We start from the raw sequence: 20701 nt of genomic DNA, 5'->3' as shown, positions 1-20701 counted from the left end.
GACACAAGCCAAGTCCACAGGCCCCTGGGGAGGGGCGGCCACATGCTGGGGTGCTCACCTGGGGTGGGCTCTGGGCCTCTGGGATGAGGCAGGTGGCCTGACCCCACCCTCATCCAGGGCCTCCCTGATACTGCTGGCTTGAGGCCTCCCCGGCCCCTTCCCAGCCCTGACCTGTTTTCTTGGCACTGACTGGGCTGGATGGTCCACTCGATACATCCTGAGTGTGGCCCTCGGGCTCCCAGAGCTTGCCACTCGGAGCTTGCCAGGGAGGTGGGGGCAGCCCCGGGCTCCTGTTCCCACCTCTGGTGGAGCCCCGAAGCTGTGCTGGGTCGGGTGTGCCCTGACGTACAGCCACAGTCCAACAAGGTGGGTGTCTGAGGAGGCGACTGGCTGCGGGTCTCAGCCTTGCTGGCCCTGCCCCAGCCAGAAGCTGCTCAGCCCCAAGTCCTCGCCGCCTCTGGGTCATGGTGGTGTTCTGGGGAGAGGAAGGCCACCTGGGGGTGCCCTTTGAGTCCAAGGGATTACAGGCCGCATCTCCCTGCCCCCTGCCTCCTGGGCGGCTGCCAGGAGAATGGGGAGCAGCGCGTGAGCCGGGTGGGCCGCTCTGGCCCGCCCCCTGTACCGCACGCACAGGCTCACCAGGGGCCGCCTGACCCAGGGGCAGGGCTGTGTTGCTACTCCCTCCCTCCTCTGCCAGACCCCGCACCTCCCTTTTGCCAAAGCCAGCCCGGCCCCTCGTGACATGAGCGCAGAGCAGAGGTGGCTCTGCTGGGCAGATACAGGACGGCGCGCCCACCTGTGTCCCACCTGCTGCAGACCTGGCAGTGGAGTTCCTAGGGGCCCTCTGACCCCTCCCCGGTCCTTTAATAAAGACTTCTGCGTGCACACGGCCCAGTGGAGCCCGGCAGGCTCAGGCTCAGGTGTGCTGTGCCCATCTACCCTCCCTCCAGCCCCTTCCGAGACCCCTGTGCCCCTCCTCACCACCCCCCCACCCACCCCAGGACCCCCACGGGAGGAAACAGACAGGGAGGCCACACGCACAGCCCGCCGTTTATAGGTCTCTGTCCGTCTGTCCGTCTGTGTATATGCGTGTGTATCTCTACAGACGGGGAACGGGGGGGACTCGCGTGTAAAAATCCGAAGTACAATTCTGTGAGCACCCGCGTACCGGTCGGTCCGAGTGTGGCCGTGAAGGCCCCAGCAGGCCGCTGCTCATGGGGCTGGGCCCTCGGTGCTGACTGGGGGCCATGCCCGCCCAGCCGGCCCGGTACTACGGAGACCAGCCCTGCACTGGGGGGTGGGGGGTGGGGGTGTGGGGCGCAGGCCGGCCCTCCTCCTGGGGCCTCTAGGAGACAGTGGGGTCCTTGGCTTTGGGGGGCTCAGAGCCCGTCAGCAGGGAGATGGTGGGGTCGTCTGCGTAGTCATCCCCCTCGGAGAAGTAGGAGCCCTCTCCCAGCTCGAAGAGCACCGGCAGGTCGCTGCCCCCCACGTCCACGGAGCCGGGGTCCAGCAGGAGCAGGGGCTGGGCTGTGTAGTGCACCAGCTGCTTTCCTGGGGGGGGCGGCACCGAGCAGGTCAGGGCGCTGGCGCGAGGGCACGGGGCGGGGGCGGGCACGTTCAGCTCACCTGAGTCAGGGCTGCTGCTCTCTGCTTCAAGAGGCCTGGGGGGCTCCTGGGGAGAGAGGAGCTCCTGGATCTGCTGGGGCGGAGGGAGTGCGGTGAGGGTTCCCGGATCCTCCCCTGCACCACCCCGCCACCCCCACACCCTACGCACGCTGGCCAGGCTGCTGTCCAGGTCGGGCAGGCTCATGTCAGGCACTGTCACCGAAGGGCTGAACAACTGCAGGGAAGGGAGGGCGGTCAGGCCGTGCCTGTGAGCCGGGCGGGCAGGTGCGGGGCGGGGCCGGTGCGGAGCGGGCAGGTGCGGGGCGGGGCCGGGACTCACGTCCAGCAGGGTGCTGGTGTCCACGCTGAAGCCGTGGCTCGTCAGCATGGTCTGCAGGTTGTCCAGGTTGGAGTCCATGGCATCCAGGTGGTCGCTGAGCTCGGTCCTGGCCAGAGGGAGGGAATCGGGTGAAGCGGCACCCTGGGCGTCCCCACCCAGGCGCCTTCCTGCCAGCGCTCACACCCACCTGCCAGAGAAGGGCTCCCCTCAGCCACCACCCACCCTGCTCGGGCTCACGGGAGGCCCTCCAAGGTAGGGCCCCCCTGCGCTGCCAGCCCGGGCCCGGTGGGGCAGCGTGCACGTGGCCGGGATCCTTGGCCAGGCCGGGGGAGTGGCTCAGGCCCCGCCGTCACCGGTCACCGTGAGGCCCCGTGAGGCCTCTGGCAGCATTTTAGGCTGGGCCAAGATGGCAGGAGGGCCCAGGAGGAGTTCAGTGCTCAGAATGGGGCGGGCGCCCAGATTTTCAGGCTCAGTAAGGTTGGGCCTTTGCACCGGAAGACAGCAGGAGGAGGCGAGGGGCCGTGCTTGGCGTTGGGTGGGCCGGCCTCTCCCCCGGTGCCTGCCAGGAAAGAGACCGGGCCTGGCGGCTGCGAACAAGAAGGCCCTACCCTCTCCTTACAGGAGGCCAGTCAGCACAACACCTGGGCCATCCTTTGTCAGTCAGCAACTCGGGGTGCTGGCTTGGGCCCCAGAGCCCGGGGGGCCAGTCCCTGCCACAGAGGGCCCAGGGTGCCCGTTCACCAGGCAGGGCTGAGTGCTCCCAGCCGGGCTGGGGTCTGGTCCACGTCTGGGGAGGGGCCCGAGCTCTGGCAGAGCCCTCCTCCCTCCCCAGTGGGACAGCGCTAACCCTGGCTGGACTCGGCCATGTAGAGAGGAGGGACAAGGGAAGAGGCGGGCGACCCCAGACGTCTGTGGAGCGCGAGCCACACTGCAAGATAGAAAGACAAGAGCCCCCGATCGCAGGTGGGGGCCGGGCAGACTCCCAGCCCCACCCTCGCCTGCCCACCTCTGGGGCGGCAGGACAGACACAGGGACCCAGCAGCCTGCTGCAGCAGAGGGCGGCCTGGCCACACGCCTGGGCTCCTGCGGTGGAAGGGCCGTGGGATCACCTGGTTGGCATCTGCCTCCCTCCCCAGCCCTGAGCTTTGTGCTCAGGGCCAGGTCCGCGAGCTCATCCCCAGCAAGCCCTCAGCCGCAGGCCTGAGGGCCGCCCGTGTCCAGCCCTGCGGACAGTCCTCGCCAGAGGCCCGGCCGTGCTTCCAGAGGCTGGCGGGTGAGCGGACGGCACTCACTTGTCCAGGCAGGCTACGCTGAGGCACTTCTCGGGGGCCGAGGCAGGCCGGGGCGAGGCGGGGCGGCCCCCGGCATCGGTGAGGGCCGGGGCCGAGGCGGCCGGCGCAGGCTCGCTCTCCCGCAGGATGGAATCAATGAGGGCGGTCGGGGACAGGGGCGTCTCCACCACGGAGGACGGCTGGCTGGGACTGGCATCCTCTGCCTGGGGGCTCCGAGGTGGGCTGGGGGGCTCCTCCTTGACTCGAACCGGGGGGCTGCCGGACAGGGGCCTGCACGGGGGGTGCACGTGTCAGCGGGCGCCTCCGCGAGCCCCACCCGCTCCCGCCTGCTGGGAAGGCGCCGGGCCCACCTCTCGGCTACGCTCCCGCCCGTGGAGGCCAAGGGGCTGCCGGGGGCCAGCTCGGTGATGTCGGAGATGATGGGTCCGGAGCTGGCAACAGCGTCTGGAGGGTAGAGGCTGGAGCCGCTATAGGCCGGGGACGGAGCCTGCCACCAGAGGGAGGTGACCACATGCAGCGCCTGCCGCCGCCTCACGCCCCGCCCCGCGCGGCGCCCGCTGCTCGCTGCTCACCGAGTAGGGCCCCGGGCCGTGGATGTGCTCCAGGGAGTACTGCCGGCCGTACTTGGGCATGGAATGCGCGGAGCTGCTGTCGTTCAGCATCAGCGGGCTGTGGGGAGGGGTGGGTCAGCTGCGTCCCGGCCTCGGCGGTCCCCAGGACGCGGCCAACGGGAGGGGGGCATGGCTAGCGCCTCACATCTTTCTCTTCACTCCCAGGATCCGGTTCGACTGCACCAGCGAGATGAGGAACTGGATGAGCTGCAAGGGGAGAGGAGGTCAGCCTGGCTGCGGACAGGGACCCCGTGCCCTGCCGGCCGGCGTCGCACCTTGTTGACGACTTTCTGCTGCTGGGCGTGCTTCTGCCGCAGGCTGGCCACCTCCCGCCACAGGGCCTCGTTCTCACTGCAACAGACCAGGCGCCGTCGGGGGGCTGCGGGGAGCCCTGCAGACACTCCACCCCACCCGGGTAGAAGCAGGGCCGTGGGGGACTGCGTCTCGCCACAAGCCCAGCTGCCGGCCCATCCCCACCCGAGCACAGGCTGTGGGACGGTCTGGGGGCCGGCCAGGGCCCCGCCCCTCCTTGCGCTGTTGTGCTGCGAGGGGGGATGCGCGGGGGTGCCGGGTGCGGGGGCAGCGGGGCTGTGGTGGAGACCTGGGCAGGGCCGGCTGGTGCGCCCCAGGATCTGGGCCGAGAGCCCCGGGGCTTTCTCGGTCACAGTCGAGGTGGCAGAGCCTTGAGGGCGGCCCCCACCCTTGGCCGTCTCTCCCTAGACCGAGGCTGGGAACGGGAGGAGAGTCCAGGGGAAGGCGGCAGTACAGCTTGCAGGCCACAGGGTGGCATGTGGGGGGTTGTCCTGTGCCTTTAGGGGATCAGAGGTGGCCTCGAGGAGCAGAAAGGGCCACCTGAGCGGCCCACGGTCTGCCGCTCCAGGGGGCCAGCCCTGCTCAGCCCCCAGCATGTCTTGTTGACGTGCAAGAGACCCTCCTAGATTCACCCTGAGAGGTGTCCATGTCCTGGAGGCCAAGTTCACCTGGTCCCATCTCCAGGTATCACCCAGCCAGGGGCTTCTGCTGGGCCCTGAAGTGAGTAGTCGGGGCCCAGGAGCATCCTCCATGGTCTGGGGGACAGGACGGCCAGCCCTCTGAGCAGCTTTGAGGCCACACCGAGATATGGACAGCCACCCCGGACTGGGGTTCCTGAGGTCCCCAGGGCCCCAAGTACATGGGAGGAGACCTAAGCCAGCCTCCATAGGGGTCCTGGCTCGGGGGAGCCTAGAGCTGGTTCTGTGGTGGCCACACATGCCCCAGGGGCAGGGGTTCCAGGAAGAACCCAAAGCGTTTCCTGCTTCCCAGGCCTGAGGAGAGGCGACACCCGTGCTGAGTGAGGCCAGGCGCGCGCTCAGGGGTTGCGTGAGGAGCCCAAGGGCGTGGCCGCTGCCCCGGGCCCAGCTCTGCTTGCTGCCATGGGAACCGGGTCCAACCCCACCTTCTGGAAAGTTCAACCTGGCAGGATGGGAGGCTGTGCAAGCCTGAACCTAGGTCTGTCTGGAGAGCGGAAGGCCTGAAGCGTGTGTCTCGGAGCCTGCGGGGCGGGCGCCCCTCCCCCTCCTCTGCTTGCCCCCCCGGAGGCCTCTTGGCCCCGGCACGTCCCCTGCCCGGTGCCCCAGCACCTACTGCTTCATGGCCAGCAGCTTGGAGTCCATGCTCTCCTGCCTCCCCTTCATCAGCTGCACGTCGGTCAGCAGCTTGGTGACACTGTCCTGGTGAATCTTTATGTCCTCGCTCCTCAGGGTGGACACCTGGGTCCCCAGGGGAGCAGTCACTGAGGTGGCCTGGTGGGGGGGCGGGATACAGCAGGAAGGGCCAAGGGGCTGCCGGTCTGGAGGGGCCTTCGCTATGGGCGCTGATGGAGGGGGGGCTGCCAGCAGGAAGAGGGCTCGGTGCGGCCAGGCCAGGCCAGCAGGACAGGGGGTGGACGCTGCTCCTGCTGATGGCCTGGAGCGAGGTCCAAGGAAGTGGGGGAGGGAGGAGGGCTACTCACGCTGGTCACTTTCCTCTTGATGTTCTCCAGGAGCTGCTCCTGGCCGCGCAGGAAGCACGGGTGCTGGAACTCGGTGTCGTCCCTCTCCGGCTTGACCAGGCCGCCCTGCTCAATGTGCACCACCTTCCGGAAGCCATCTGCACGCGACGGGGTGGGGCAGTGCTGCCTCAGGGCTGGGGACCCAGCCCCTCACTCCAGCACGGCCACCGCCCCGCTGGAGGACGAGGGAGGCTGGGGGAGTGGAGAAATGCCCAGCACTGCCCTCTTGGGAGCCCTGCCTGAGGTGGCTGGGTACCCAGGTCTCAGTCTCAGGGAGACTCCACACCCCCCACGACACGCCCTCCCCTTGCAGGTGTGCTGGCTCCGGGCCATGCCCCTGGCTACCCAGGGGTCGCGAGAGCCTGGGGGCTGCACCAGGCCGGCGAGCGGGGTCCTGGGGCAGTGCACTCACACATGTTGAGCTGCCGCACAAAGCTGGCCATGTTGCTGTGCTTGAAGTACTTGGGCAGCACCTCCTTGGCGAACTGGCCCTGGTCCAGCACGTGGAAGCTGTTCCCACTCTGCCAGGAGACGCGGGGGTCACGCAGCAGCCTCCGTGTGAGGGCTGTGCCCCCACCCAGGGTGGAGGTCGCCCTGGGACCCAGCACCCTTGCTGAGGCCCACTCCCCTGGGCTGCAGAGGGCCATTCAGGAAGCACCTCAAAGCACTGCAGGCCCCTTCCTCAGGGGGCCTCGTGCTAGCTTTAATCAGCAAATTTCCCTTAATAACAGCCAAGACCCCAAACGGAGGCAGCCAAGAAAACGGGAACCTGATTTCAGTTACTCTGGAGGAAAACAACAGTCATGTTCAGAAACGCAGCTTTTTCTTTTGGCAACAGAGACAAAAAACAGAGATGAAAAAACTGCTACGTTGGGCTTCCCTGGTGGCGCAGTGGTTGAGAGTCCGCCTGCCGATGCAGGGGACACGGGTTCGTGCCCCGGTCCGGGAGGATCCCACATGCCGCAGAGCGGCTGGGCCCGTGAGCCATGGCCGCTGAGTCTGTGCGTCCGGAGCCCGTGCTCCACAACGGGGGAGGCCACAACAGTGAGAGGCCCGCGTACCGCAAAAAAACGAAAACAAAAACAAAAACAAAACTGCTATGCCGCTCTTTCATTTCTTTCCTGCCCTCAGTCCAAAAGCTACTGGGAGGGCGACAAGGCAGCCCTCTGTGCTGGCAGGGCCCGGGAGCGGGCGCAGTCCTCCCCTGGGATGAGGGACAGGGAAGAGCTGGAAGATCCCCGTGGCAGTGACCAGGACGGAGCAACGCTTCTTAACACAGACAAAGACGTGACAATAAACAGATGTAAGTGTGAGGTGAGCAGAAATGGTGGAAGAGAGACCTCTAAAGCTTTTTTCCTCCAAAGAAGCAATAAGAAAACTAGCAAAAAATGTTTAGTCAACTTCTTCAGAACCCTGAAGCTCACCCAAAGGACTGCAGCAACATGGGGAGAATTTATTCAAGACATGGTTGAATCTCAGTAAGATCAGTGAGCTGTGGCATTCAAACTCGCCCTGGTCCCACCTCCTTTCCCGTAGCTGTGAAAACCAACAGCTGAAATTGTGGGGGACCAGCATTCTGGCAGCCACAGGGTGAGAATGGGGCTGGGGCTCCTTCAAGGCCTGTATGGCAACTCCCTGGAAGGTTCCACTTGCAAGGCTGTTTTTGTTTGATTTGACTGGAAGCTCTCTTAGTATAAAAAGCCTTTCCCTAGGGATGTTTGTTGAAAACATCTAGAGGCAATTTTAAAACTTGTGGCTGCCTAAGACAGTGGACAGCAGACGGGGAAAAACAAGCTAACCAGAAAACTTAAAAGGAAGAGATGGGGAATGAGATATCAAGAGGAGCTTTGAAAAGCTCCAAAATATTCCAGGGGATCTAGAAGTCACATGCACATGTAGAGCTGTGTGCACGCCTGAGAGAGACCTGAGAAGGCCCTCTCACCTCTGGCTGACAGAGGCTCTGCATAAGCAGGAAGTGGAGGAGAAAGTCAAGGTGTCAACTACCTGGCTGGGAGGTGAAGGCACGCCCAGCACATACAGAGTCCCCTGCAGAGGCTGGGAGGGTTACTGTCTCCAGGCATTGAAGGACATTCCTGCTCCCTTTACTCCCTGACCAATGAGCTAACTGGGCAGAGAACTCAGTGACCACACACAACAAAGAACACAGACTACCCAGAATTAGTTCAGAAAAGTCACTAAACAAACAAACAGCAATGACAAGAAACAGCGACAAATCCTGGCAAGCGTAGAAAATCTGATACTGAGTTTAACAGATGCCACATTATATTAATGGAAAGTCCAACATTCAACAAAAAAATTACGAAACATGCAAAGAAACAAGGAATGATCCATACATGGGAAAAAAGCAACCGAAAGAAACTGTCCCTAAGGAAGCTCAGATGTTGGACTTACTAGACAAAGACTTTAAAATCAGGTATTTGAAATATGTTTGAAGAACAAAACAAAATGGCATCTAAAGAAATAAAGGAAAGCATAAGAATGATATCTCTTAGAACAAAGAATAACAATAAAGATAGAAGTTATAAATATGAACAACAAAAAAATCCTGGAGTTGAAAAGTGTAACAACTCAGATTTAAAATTCACTGGAGGGCTCAAGAGCAGATCCAAGCAGGAATAAGAAAGAATCAGCAAACGTGAAGGAAGATATTCAACTGAGATTACCTAGGCTGAGAGACAGAAAGAGAAAAGAATGAAGAAAGTGAACAGGGCTCAGAGACAATGTGGTACATCACCAAAGACCAACATATGCATAAAGGAGAGGGGAGAAAGGGACAGAAAGAATATCTGAAGAAATAATGGCAGAAAACTCCCCAAATTTCATGAAAAATATCCAAGAAGCTAAACAAATTCCAAGGATAAACTCAAAGAGATTCACATCTAGATATCCATAATCAAACTGAAGAAAGCAAAAGACCAAGGAAGAATCTTGAAAGCAGTAAGAGATAATAGACCCACCATATACAAGGAATCCCTAATAACAGCTAATTTGTCATCAGAAACCATGCAGGCCAGAAGCCAGTGGGATGACATACCAAAAGTGCTGAAAGAAAAAAACCTGTCAGCCAAGAATTCTATATCCAGCAAAACTATCCTTTGAAAATGAAGGCAGCTCAAGGAGATCCAGCGAACCACTCCAAGGAGAAAAAAATGAAGCTTATTTAAGTCATCTAAAGTCTCTGGAAATTGTCCTAAAGACACATAACAAATGAAGAAACATTTATTCAAGAAAACCTAAAACTCAGTAGGAACAGTGAGTCTGTAGCATTTTAGCCATAACTTACTCCCTCCTCCTCACACCAGTTCACCTGGATGGATACGACACTCTGGGAGGCTATGGCCTAGAGGTGGGGATTCCTCTCCCCTCCGTTTACAACCAAGGCTTTCTGTGTCTTACTGAGGGGCAGACCACCAGCATTTCTCATCTCGTCCAGCTTGAAGGTGAAGAGGCTAAATTCCTGGTGATTGCAGCCAAGAGGCTGAGGGTCCTCTTCCCCATCTTGCCCCCACCTATAGAATGGAGGCTCTACCCCAGGCATGGCAGGCTGAGAATACTGGGGCTTCAATTACCCTCACCCCAGTTAGCCTTTAATTTCTTTTTCTTGTCTTAATGTACTGGGTAGGACTTCCAGTACACTATTAGCTAGAACTGGTGAAAACAGACTTTGTGCTTTGTTCTGATCTTATGAGCAAAGCATTCAGTGTCTTACCATTATGTATGATAGTAGGTGTAGGATTTTTTGTGTGTGTGTTCTGTTTTTTTCTAAAGATCCTTTTGTATCAAGCTGAGGAAAGTCCCTGCTAGCCCTAGTTTTCCTAGTTTCCTGAGGGATTTTTTTTTTAATATCACGAACGTCAAATTTTGTCAAATGCTTTTTTTTGAATCAAATAATATGATCATGTGGTTTCTCTTCTTTAGATTGTTAACATGGTGGATTATATTGATTTAAAAATCTTGAACCATCCTTGCATTCCTGGGATAAGTCCCACTTGTTGTGACATTATTCTTTTTATGTACTGTCAAATTTGATTTGCTAAAATTTTATAGAAGACATTATGAAGGATATTGGTCTGCAATTTTCTTGGACTGTTTTTGTCTAATCATTTGGGCCTGAAAATTCTTTTTAGGAAGGTTTATGACTAGGAATTCTATCTCTTTAATAGACTCAGGACCACTAATAGTTATGTTTCACCTTGGGTGAGTTTTGGCCGTTTGTGCTTTTCAAGGAATTGGTCCATTTTATCAACTTTACATGCATAGAGTTGTTTGTAGTACTTCCTTATTATCCCCTTACCACCTGTGGCGTCTGTAGTGATATATCCTCTGTGATTCCTGATATTAGTAATTTACCTTTTTTCTTCTGTCAGTCATTCCACAAGTTACCAATCTCAATCTTTTGAAAGATTCAGCTTTTGAATTCATTTATCATGTTTTACTGTTTTCAATTTCATTGATTTTTGTTGTCTTTACTATTTCCTTCCTTCTGCTTGCTTTGGGCTTATTTTGCTCTTTTTTACTTTAACGTGGAAGCTCAGAAGCCATTCTTTTTTTTTTTTGCAGTATGTGGGCCTCTCACTGTTGTGGCCTCTCCCATTGCGGAGCACAGGCTCCGGACGCGCAGGCTCAGCAGCCATGGCTCACGGGCCTAGTTGCTCCACGGCATGTGGGATCTTCCCGGACCGGGGCACGAACCCGTGTCCCCTGCATCGGCAGGCGGACTCTCAACCACTGCGCCACCAGGGAAGCCCAGAAGCCATTCTTATTTCCCTTTTAGCACTGCTTTATGTGGATCTCACACATTTTCAGACAGGAAGAGTTTGGTGGACTGCTGGGGAATGTCTGTAGCACAGATGGATATCCTGTCAGATGGAAAATGAGGGAAAACACTCCTCTGGAGGCTGCACTCTTGCGAGTCTTGACGGTGGCATCTGCAGGCTGCCACTGTGCCTCAATCTCCCCATGTGGCATCTACCATTCACCCACACGACCTCAAGCACATCCTGTCTCACCCTAGGCCAGACTGCTTGCTGAGCTCTACCCTTGCTGACTGATTGGGTGTCTCCACCCGGCTGGCCGTCTGGGATGTACCTCCATATCTCTGAAAAGGAACCTATAATCTATATACAGTTTACCATTTTAAGTGAACAACTCTCCATTTCTGACACACAGCTATTTACTCGCACAGGCGAGGAACAGAGAACATTTCCATCTACCCCCCAAATCACCCCTACGTCCCCTTGCCGTCAACCCCCTCCCTCATCCCCAGGCAACCACTGATCTTTTGTCCCCATAGTTTTGCCTTTTCTGGAATGTCATGTAAGTGGAATCACAGGGTATGTAGCCTTTTGTGTTTGTACGTAGCCTTTCACTTAGCATAATGCCTTTGAGATGCAGCCATAGTGTTGCAAGGGTAAGCTGTTTGTTCCTCTTAAATGCTGAGTAGTATTCCATTGTAGGGATGTCCCAGAGTTTGTCTTCCACTCACCAGTTAATGGACATTTGGGTTGTGTCCTGTTTTTGGCTATTTTAACTAAGTGTTACGAACATTTGTGTCCTGGTTTTTTCCTTCTAGAAGTTATACAGTTTTAGCTCTTATATTTCAATCTATTTAATTTTTGTATATAGTACTAAACACAGGACAGGCTCACATTTGTGCTTGTGGAAGTCCAATTATTCCAGCACCACTTGTTGAAAAGACAGTTCTTCCTCCATTGAATTACAGTGGCATCTTTGTCAAAAATCAAACAACCTTGAATGGGTGGGCCTACTTCTGGACTCTCTAGTCTGTTCCACTTATTTGTATGTTTACAGTTATGCCAATATCACTCAGTATTGATTATTATAGCTTTACAGTATGTCTTGATATCGGATAGTGTGAGTCTTCCAACTTTGTTCTCCTTAAAAAAAAAAAAAGGTTGACTATTCTCTGTCCTTTGCTTTTTCATATAAACTGAAGGTTGGTGCACACAAAAATTTCTGCTTGGATTTCACTGGGATTGTGTGGAATCTACTTACGTCTTTTTCTCAGCCATGTTTTATAGTTTTCAATGAATAAATTACACACGTATATATGTGTATGTGTGTGTGTGTGTGTATATACATACACACATTTTGCAAGATTTACCCCATGATAACTAGCCTACAGATGGCCTCCAAGGATCCCCACCTCCAGGAGTCCACAGCTTGTGCTGTCCCATTCCATCATCTACCAGGAATGTTCTCTATGACCAACAGCATCCAGCAGACATGATGGTATCTGAGAACACATTACAAGCCCACCTTGGGCTCTTGCTCTCTCAGATTGCTTGCCCTGGGAGAGGCAAGGTGACATGCTGAAAGCAGCCCTAAGGAGAGGTCCACAGGGTGAGGAACTGAGGCTGCCAGCACCCAGCTGAGGCCTTTTTTTTTTTTTTTAAGATTTTTTTGACGTGGACCATTTTCAAGGTCTTTATTGAATTTGTTACAGTATTAATTCTGTTTTATCTTTTGTTTTTTTGGCTGAGAGGCATGTGGGACCTTGACTCCCCGACCAGGGATCGAACCCGCACCCCCTGCATTGGAAGGCGAAGTCTTAACCACTGGACCACCAGGAAAGTCCCCCCAGCTGAGTCTTGAGATGACTGCACCCTCACAAGAGATCCTGAGGCAGCCAGCTCATGGCTCTCAGACACTGGGAGATAACAAGGGTTTGTTGTTTTAGGCAGTTAGTTTGGAGGTGACTGGTTACACAGCCACAGATAATACAACCAGTAAGTGTTCTGTGGTTTTTGTAGCACTGTAAATATTTCCATTTTCAACAGTTCGTTACTGGTACATAGAAATATATTCCATTTCTGTATATTGGCCTTGAATCCTGTGACCTCATTAAACTCATTCATTAGTTCTAATAACTTTTCTGTAGATTCTTTGGGATTTGCTAAGTAAACAATAATGTTTTCTATGAATAGAGAGTTTTACTTCTTGCACTTCCATCTTGATGTCTTTTATTTATGTATTTGCCATATTGCCTGACCAGGGCATCCAATACATATTAAGGAAAAGCAGCAAAAGCAGACATCCTTGCCTTCTTTTCCAGCCTTGGGGAAAGTATTCAGTTTTTCACCATTAAGTATAATGTTAGCAGTAGGGTTTTTTTGGTACAAGCTTTTTATGAGATCGATGAATTTCCCTTCCTAGTTTGCTGAGCTTTAAAAAAAATTTTATGTATTTATTTATTTTTGGCTGCATTGGGTCTTCGTTGCTGCATGCGGACTTTCTCTAGTTGTGGCGAGTGAGGGCTACTCTTCGTTGTGCTGCGTGGGATTCTCATTGTGGTGGCTTCTCTTGTTGCGGAGCACGGGCTCTAGGCACGCGGGCTTCAGTAGTTGTGGCTTGCGGGCTCTAGAGCGCAGGCTCAGTAGTTGTGGCACAGGGACTTAGCTGCTCTGCAGCATGTGGGATCTTCCCAGATCAGGGATCGAACCCATGTCCCCTGCACTGGCAGGTGGATTCTTAACCACTGAGCCACTCAGGGAAGTCCCTTGCTGAGTTTTTATCATGAAATGGATATTGAATTTTGTCAAATGCTTCTTCTGCCTCTGTTGAGAAGATCGTGTGGCTTTTCTTCCCCATTCTGTTGATGTGGTGAGTTACACTAGGTCTTGAGTGTTGACCCGACTTCCGCCTACAGGGCCCCTTCCAGTCCCAGGCCTCATGCTGTCTCTGATCGGAAGTCAGTCTCATTCTTATCCTATTCTTCCATGTGCAATTTCCTTTCTTTTTCTGGCTGCTTTTAAGATTTTCCCTTCACCACTTGTTTTCAGCAATTTGATTGTGATGTGCATTGGTTATCGTTTTTTTGTGCTTTATCTTCCTTGGGAATCATTGAAATTCTTGGATCTGTGGGTTTACAGCTTTCAGAGAAAAAAAAAACTGGGGAAAATTTCAACCAGTATTTCTAAAATTCTCGTTCCTCCTTTACTCTGGAACTTAAATTGTGTGTCAGACCACGTGACATTATCCCCATAAGGCTCTGCTCACTTTTTTCAGTCTTTTTTTCCTCTCTGTGATCACCGTGCATAGTTTCTTTTGCTAGTCTAGTGTTCAGTGATCTTTTCTTCTGCAGTTTCTAATCTGCTGTTTAATCCCCTCCAGTAATTTATAAAAACAAGCTTTAAATTTTAGAAAGTTAGATTTACAGAAAAGCTAGACAGTACAGAGTTCCCATATATCCCACGCCCAGTTTCCCTATTATTAACACCCTGCATTAGTGCGTATGCCACAAGTAACGAATCAATATATTGGTAGTTTATTTTTAACCAAAGTCCCCGTTTTGTTCAGATTTCCTTAGTTTTTACCTAATAGGTCTTTCCATTCCGGGACATCATCCGAGACATTACATCACATTCACGTCTTCTTACGTCATTCTTGACAGGCTCAGACTTTCCTGGTTCCTGATGCCCTTGACAGTTTTGAGGAGGACTAGGCTGGTATTGTGTAGAATGTTGCTCAACTTGGATTCGTCTGATGTTTTTCCCTCATGATGAGTTGGGGTTACGTGAAGTTTTTGGAGAGGAAGACCACAGAGGTGGCTTGCACTGCCCATCACAGCACATCAGGGCACACCCGTCAACATGACTCATCACTGCTGGCGGAGGCCTGTCAGGTGTCTCCACCGTACAGTCTCTCCCCCCACCCGCTCCTGTACTCCTCAGAAGGAAGTCTTGTGTGCAGCCAACACTGAAGGGTAGGAATTACGTGTCACCTCTTTGAAGGAAGTCAACAGAAATAATTTGGAATTCTTCTGCTGTTTTCTCTCTACTTCTTTGAGCACAGAGAATCTTAATAACTCTTTTAATGTCCTTGCTCGCCACTTCCATCACACCTGGATCTGTTACTATGACTCTTCCCTTCTTTGTTACAGGTCACATTCTCATGACAAGTGGATCATCTATTAGTTTTGACTAGATCCTGGAAGAAGAATTTTACTACATTGTGTCTGAGTTTAGTTGTCTTCCTTTCAAGAGCACTGCACCCTCAGTTCTGCAGGAAAGGATCAGCCTGATCCTTTTGTGTGTGTGTGTGTGTGGTACGCGGGCCTCTCACCGCTGTGGCCTCTCCCGTTGCGGAGCACAGGCTCCAGACACACAGGCCCGGTGGCCATGGCTCCTGGGCCCAGCTGCTCCGCGGCATGTGGGATCCTCCCGGACTGGCGCACGAACCCGTGTCCCCTGCATCAGCAGGCTGACTCCCAACCACTGCGCCACCAGGGAAGCCCAGCCTGATCCTTTTAAGGCTTGTTTTTAAGCTTGTTTACACTGCATTCGGGTAGCCTTTTCTCTGGGGCTAATCCAGCCCCACTTTCAAGCCGTGGCTGTTCTGAGGTCCGTGAAAGGCTCTGTATGTTAGAGTGGTCTCTCCGCTCTGGCTGTGAGGAATCGGATGACTCGACCAACTCTAGGTGAGCCTGGTGATCGCTCCCCACACGGCTCCTCAGTGGCTGTTCTTTCGCTGGAAGTTCTCGGGCGGCTTCCCAGGCTCCCCACATGGATGGGCAAAGCAGCACTTGACCAAGATCCGCAGGGGCTCACGTGCAGCTCCTCCTCTCTGGTACCAGGTCTTGCAAATTCTGGCTGTCTCAGTTTCTCCAAAGGCCAGGCTCTCAGAGTCTGAACACTGCCTCCAGACAGAAAGCCTACAGGCAGCTGGAGGGCTCACCGGTCCTCCCTGTTTAACTAACCTGAACACTGCTGGTGGGTTGAGTCCATGTTGAATGTGTCCTGCCAGCCTGACCTTAAGGCCTGTTAGAAGGCTGAGAGGGCCTTCTGGTGAGTCCATCGCAGAACCCAACGTCTCCTCCTCCTCTGATGACCACATGCCATTCCTGCAGGAAGTCTTGGCTTACCCTTGGATATAACGGAAATCAGTGATGGGAAATACGGCAGGACCAGGGAGAAGCTGTTGCCCAGCTGCTGGCTGGCGAGCAATGCCCTTGCCCCTGAGGTGCAGTTCTTAGTAAATATCAAGTCTTACTGTAAATTCAGAGTCTGTGGCCCTATTTCCTACACAACTGTGAACAACTTGAAACGTATACAAAGTTTTGCACGTAAGCACATTTTTACAGAGGGAGGATCTCTGTCTCTGAATATTTTCCCAAAGCGCCCACAACTCAACAGGATTAGCATCCATGGTAATTCCATGAGAGGCCTACCTGTACTTTTCAAGTATATTCCCAGAAGAAAAGGCCCGTTTTAGTCCCCCAGCCAAAGAGACTGGTGTGTGTGATGTGCTCCGGGAGCAGTGGGCATGCAGCTGGCACCCACGTGCAGTGTGAGCACTAGAGCCGCGTGGACGCGGCAGCAGAGAAACGCAGCCTGGCGGGAGGACATGGGAGGCACAAGGTGGGGTGCAGAGGGGAGCTCGCTTTCGGTCCCCTCCCCGGCCTTCGTCTTGTCCTCAACCGAGAAGAGGACCATCTGCACTGTCCTCATGTCATTTTCTTACTTCTGCTCAGGGTCGCAGCACAGGCCCCATGACCAGAGCCTCCCCACTCACGTCCAGCCGCCAGCCCCGTGCTTGGGTCTCCAGGCCCAGCTGAACATCTGCACACGGGTGACTTTTGACTCAGTAACTGCCTGGGCCCTCCCAGTGGGAGGAGACTGTGGGGCCGCTGCCAGCACCTCCAGAATCGGGAAACATTCAGGGAGCCGGCCTCCCTCCTTCCACAGCCTGCGAAGCCAGCCCTGCGAGCCCTGCAGATCTCCAGGAAACCCTGCAGCCAAAGGTGCAGCTCTGGGGTCTTTAGCCCGGCGCCTGTGGTATCCGACAGGAGCTGACCGCTCATTCCAGGGTGGGTCCTATGGACCCTGCTGACCCCTCTCCAGTCCTTTAAAAAAGACTTCTGTGTGCACACGGCCCAGTGGAACCAGGCAGGCTCAGGCTCAGGTGTGCTGTGCCCATCTACCCTCCCTCCAGCCCCTTCCGAGACCCCTGTGCCCCTCCTCACCAGCCCCTGCCCACCCCAGGACCGTGAAGGGAGGAAAGAGACAGGAGGCCACACACACAGCCCGCCGTTTATAGGTCTCTGCCTGTCTCGTCCATCCGTCCATCCATCCATCTACACGCATACCTGTATATCTCTACGGAAGGGGAAAGGGGATTCTCGTGTGAAAACACAAACTACAATCTTATGAGCACCAAGTACTGGTTAGTCCGAGTGTGGCTGGGGTCAAGCTAAGAAAGCAGGTAGGGGCTTCCCTGGTGGCGCAGTGGTTAAGAATCCACCTGCCAATGCAGGGGACACAGATTCGAGCCCTGGTCCGGGAAGATCCCACGTGCTGCGGAGAAACTAAACCCGTGCACCGCAACTACTGAGCCTGCGCTCTAGAGCCCGCGAGCCACAGCTACTGAAGCCCACGTGCCTAGAGCCTATGCTCCCTAACAAGAGAAGCCACAACAACGAGAAGCCCGTGCACCGCAACAGAGTAGCCCCTGCTCGCCACAACTAGAGAAAGCCTGCACGCAGCAACGAAGACCCAAGGCAGCCAAAAATAAATAAACAAATAAATAAATAAATTTATTTTGTTTTTTTAAAAAAAAGAAAGCAAGCAGGTGGGGTGGAGCTGGAGCCTGGACCCCACAGGTGGAGGCCTCACGTTGCCCTCTACCCGGGAGACACGGAGTGTGGCGAGGGCAGGCGTGAGCCAGAGCTGGACGCCTCTGGCTCCAGAGGTGAGCGAGAGACCGTGGACTTCGGGTCCTGCTCAGCCATCCCCCAGCTCTTCGTCTGTTTCCTGATGTCTCTGGGACTCAGTTCCCGTGTCTCTAAAAGGCCGGCTGTCCCCTCCACGTGGGGCTGTGGAAGGAGGGGAACCGATACCCGAGGGGCTGGGCCTCCTGCTGCGCAGAGGGACTGGGTAGGGACAGCCATGTCCTGTTTGGCAGGTGCAGGGGGCGCCAGGAGCCTCCAGGCCCCCAGCGCCCCTCACAGCCTGCACCGGGTGCACCTCCGGCCTTTCGGGGCCACTGCCCATCCCCGAGGGCGGGGCGGAGGGCCTGCTGGGGCCCACTTGGCTCCTGGGCCGGGAGGAGGGGCAGCCCTGCCTGTCGTGGGAGCCCCGAAAACGGTCCTTGGCCAGCTCGGACTGGCCAGGTGCGACCAGGACCCTCCTCGAAGGGTCGGTCTCACAGGGAGCTGGCGACCTGACTGCAGGGACTGCTTTCCAGCCAGTCCCTCCAGTGTGACCCTCTGACCGCCGGTGCTCACATGGGCCATCCTAGGCGAAAAAGGCCCTCGCTCTTAGGGCCTCGAAGTGCCTGCAGCCTAAAAAGAAGAGCCTCCTTCACCTATGCACTCCCTCTCCCCATCCCTGTCCCGTGGGAGTGGGGTCAGGAGAGCCGCTGCATTCGCCAGCTTCCCCCCCGAGGGCGGCGGGGCCTCGGGTCCTGCAGGGCAGCCCCGGCCTATTCAGCAGTGGCTCCACACCAAGCACATCGGTAACTGGCAGGGGTTCCGGAAGCGGGGGAGCCAACATGACTCTCTGGGCAGCGACCTGCTGGCCGTCCCCTGGGCTGTGCAGAGAACGCACAACACTGCCGGACTGGCCCCCCGGCCAGAGTTTCTGGGGCCGGAAGCCACCCCTCACCCCCACCCCCATTACTCAGCCTTGAGGGTCAGCCACCCCACCACCGCCTTTCCCTGGTCCCCCGGGTCAAACGCTGGGAGGGTCCTCTTGGCAGAATGGGGAGAAAACTTCCAGCACAAGCGGGAAGGCACCGAGAGCACAGATGCCAGAACCTCCCAAGGTCTCTGGAAGCTGGACTTTGGGCTGCAAGTCTGCAGAAGTCTCCATGAGGACTTTTTGACAGAGGCCCGGGGCTTGTGTGGGCATCACTGAGGCCTCAGGCAGGGGGCTGTCTCCTTTCTCGGGGCTGGGCAGCTCTGCAGCCCCTGCCCAACTCAGAAAAGGGCTCCGTTTCTGTCCTGCCTGGCAGTGCCAGCCCGCCCACTGCCTCCTGCACCAAGCACACCCTGCTCGGCCTGTGGACAGACCAGGGGGGCTCAAATGCGCAGGCTCCAGCCAGCACCCCTCGACCCCCCGGGAAGAAAGTGCCAGCAGGGCCGGCGGATGGTGCAGCCACTGTGAACGAGGCTGTCTCAGGCTTGATGGTTCCCGCTTTCCTGCTCCAAGGCCTTGCCCAGAGCACAGGCAGTGGGACCTGGAGAACTCGCTGGTGGGGCTTTGCCCGCTGCCTCACGATCTTTAAGCAGAAGCAGTGAGCAGGTCAAAGGTGGGGCGATCACCCCAGTAGGACTAAGCTCGGAACATCCCCAAAGGTCTCTGATGCCCCTGCCCAAACCGGGCAAGAGTGCTGCCTGGGAGTTAGGGGAAAGGGGAAAGAGGAAGAAGGAAGGATAATGACAGAAACATGGGGTCATTTCCTTGGGTCTGCGAAGTTCAAGGCCTGCAGCGAAGGGACGGCGGTAACAGGACAGGCCGCAGGAGAGCACGGCCCCCACCACTGCGGAGACAAGCAGTGGGAACGGAGAGCGCCACACGGACGTGTTACTTGGACCAACACAAAGAGTCCCCCACAAGGACGCTGCAGGGTTTCTAGTCTCTTTACTCCCTCTCCCCCTCTCGAGGCAGAGCTTCGGCAAACAGACAGCCCGGGAACGAGAGGACCCAGCCTCCAGTTCTGGGCTCGCTTCTGACCTGACTGTTCCTCGTTCCTAAGGGCTTAAGACTGTGAAAGAGAAGTACTTAGGAGAGTCTGAGAAAGCCAGCGTCCGGGCCCTCAGGACAGCAAGCCCGTCTGGAGGCGCCCAGAGGCTCCGCAGCCCAGGGCGGCCTAGGCCACCCATCTGCCGGCCCTGAGCTATGGCTCCGGCCTTCCCCGGACACGACGTCACAGCCCGGACGTGAATGGCAGATTCTCAGCCGCAACTCCAGACAGTCTCTGCTGTACCTCTGCAAGCCCGAATTGTCCGGTCTGCAGGGTCAGACCACGGAAACGAGCCTGCTGCCAGGCAACTGGAGGCAGGGACGCGAAGGAAGACGTCCCGAGAGGAACGAAAAACAAAGTCGCTCTGGGGAAACCCGGCTCTGGTCTCCGGACAGGGGCTCGAGACCCACCGGAACTTTATGACGTTTTGCTTTCTGTTTTCGCTCCTTTTCCTTTTCCACTAGAGTAACGCCCTCCAATTCCTGCGCCAAGTCCTGATTTCTTCCCAAAGGCTGCCGACCCCACCACGCTGGTAACTCATCTGAGAAGCTACGGGGGCCACCTGGGCACAACGCTCACCAGCGAAACTGGGCGCTGCCCTAAGGCCAGACGCGCTTCCGCCGTTGTCCCGCACATAGCCGGCGCGAGACCGAGGAGGAGAGGCCCTTCCTGCCCAGCCCAGGGGAGCGCGCGGCAGGAGAGACGAGGGGCGGCCTCGGACGCTCTTTCCCGACGCCCTGCTGCCCGCCCCCCAAAACCCCGGGCCGGCGCGCCCAGCCCCTCACCGGGCTCCAGCAGATAAGCGCGTCCGTGTCCGGGTCGCTCACGAGGGTCCACAGCTTGGTCAGGAAGGCCGGGACGTTGCTGGGCCCCGCCGCGCCCGGGCCCACGGGCAGATCCATAGCGGGCGAGGCGGGAGAAACGGAGGTAGCGATCGCGAGGAAGGGCTGAGGGCCGGGCTAGCGCCGCCGCCGCGCCTCCCGCGCGGGCCGCGCCACCGCCGCTCGCTGCGCACACACGGCCCCAGGCCCTAGCATGGCCGCCGCCATCTTGCGACGGACGCGCTCCCGCCGGCGCCGCCCGCCGCGTCCCCACGGCG

At 56.5% G+C, this 20701-nt stretch overlaps 1 protein-coding gene across 1 annotated transcript; it reads right to left on the bottom strand.

Moving 5' to 3' along the window:
* Positions 1-1038: 1038 nt before the first annotated feature.
* Positions 1039-20504, bottom strand: HSF1 (heat shock transcription factor 1; the record flags this gene model as incomplete). The annotated part of the gene is made up of 13 exons (XM_079722833.1): positions 1039-1551; positions 1627-1696; positions 1946-2051; positions 2793-2873; positions 3238-3507; positions 3588-3724; positions 3810-3906; positions 3994-4055; positions 4124-4199; positions 5472-5596; positions 5839-5975; positions 6290-6398; positions 20388-20504. 13 exons carry the CDS (start codon positions 20502-20504, stop codon positions 1346-1348), a joined length of 1593 nt encoding a protein of 530 aa, XP_079578959.1. The 3' UTR covers positions 1039-1345.
* Positions 20505-20701: the final 197 nt, after the last annotated feature.

This window comes from Hyperoodon ampullatus (genome assembly GCF_949752795.1).
Source record: "Hyperoodon ampullatus genome assembly, chromosome: 17".
NCBI lineage: Eukaryota > Metazoa > Chordata > Mammalia > Artiodactyla > Ziphiidae > Hyperoodon > Hyperoodon ampullatus.
The sequence above is the reverse complement of the archived record's forward strand: the minus strand, read 5'-3'. Positions and strand labels throughout refer to the sequence as shown.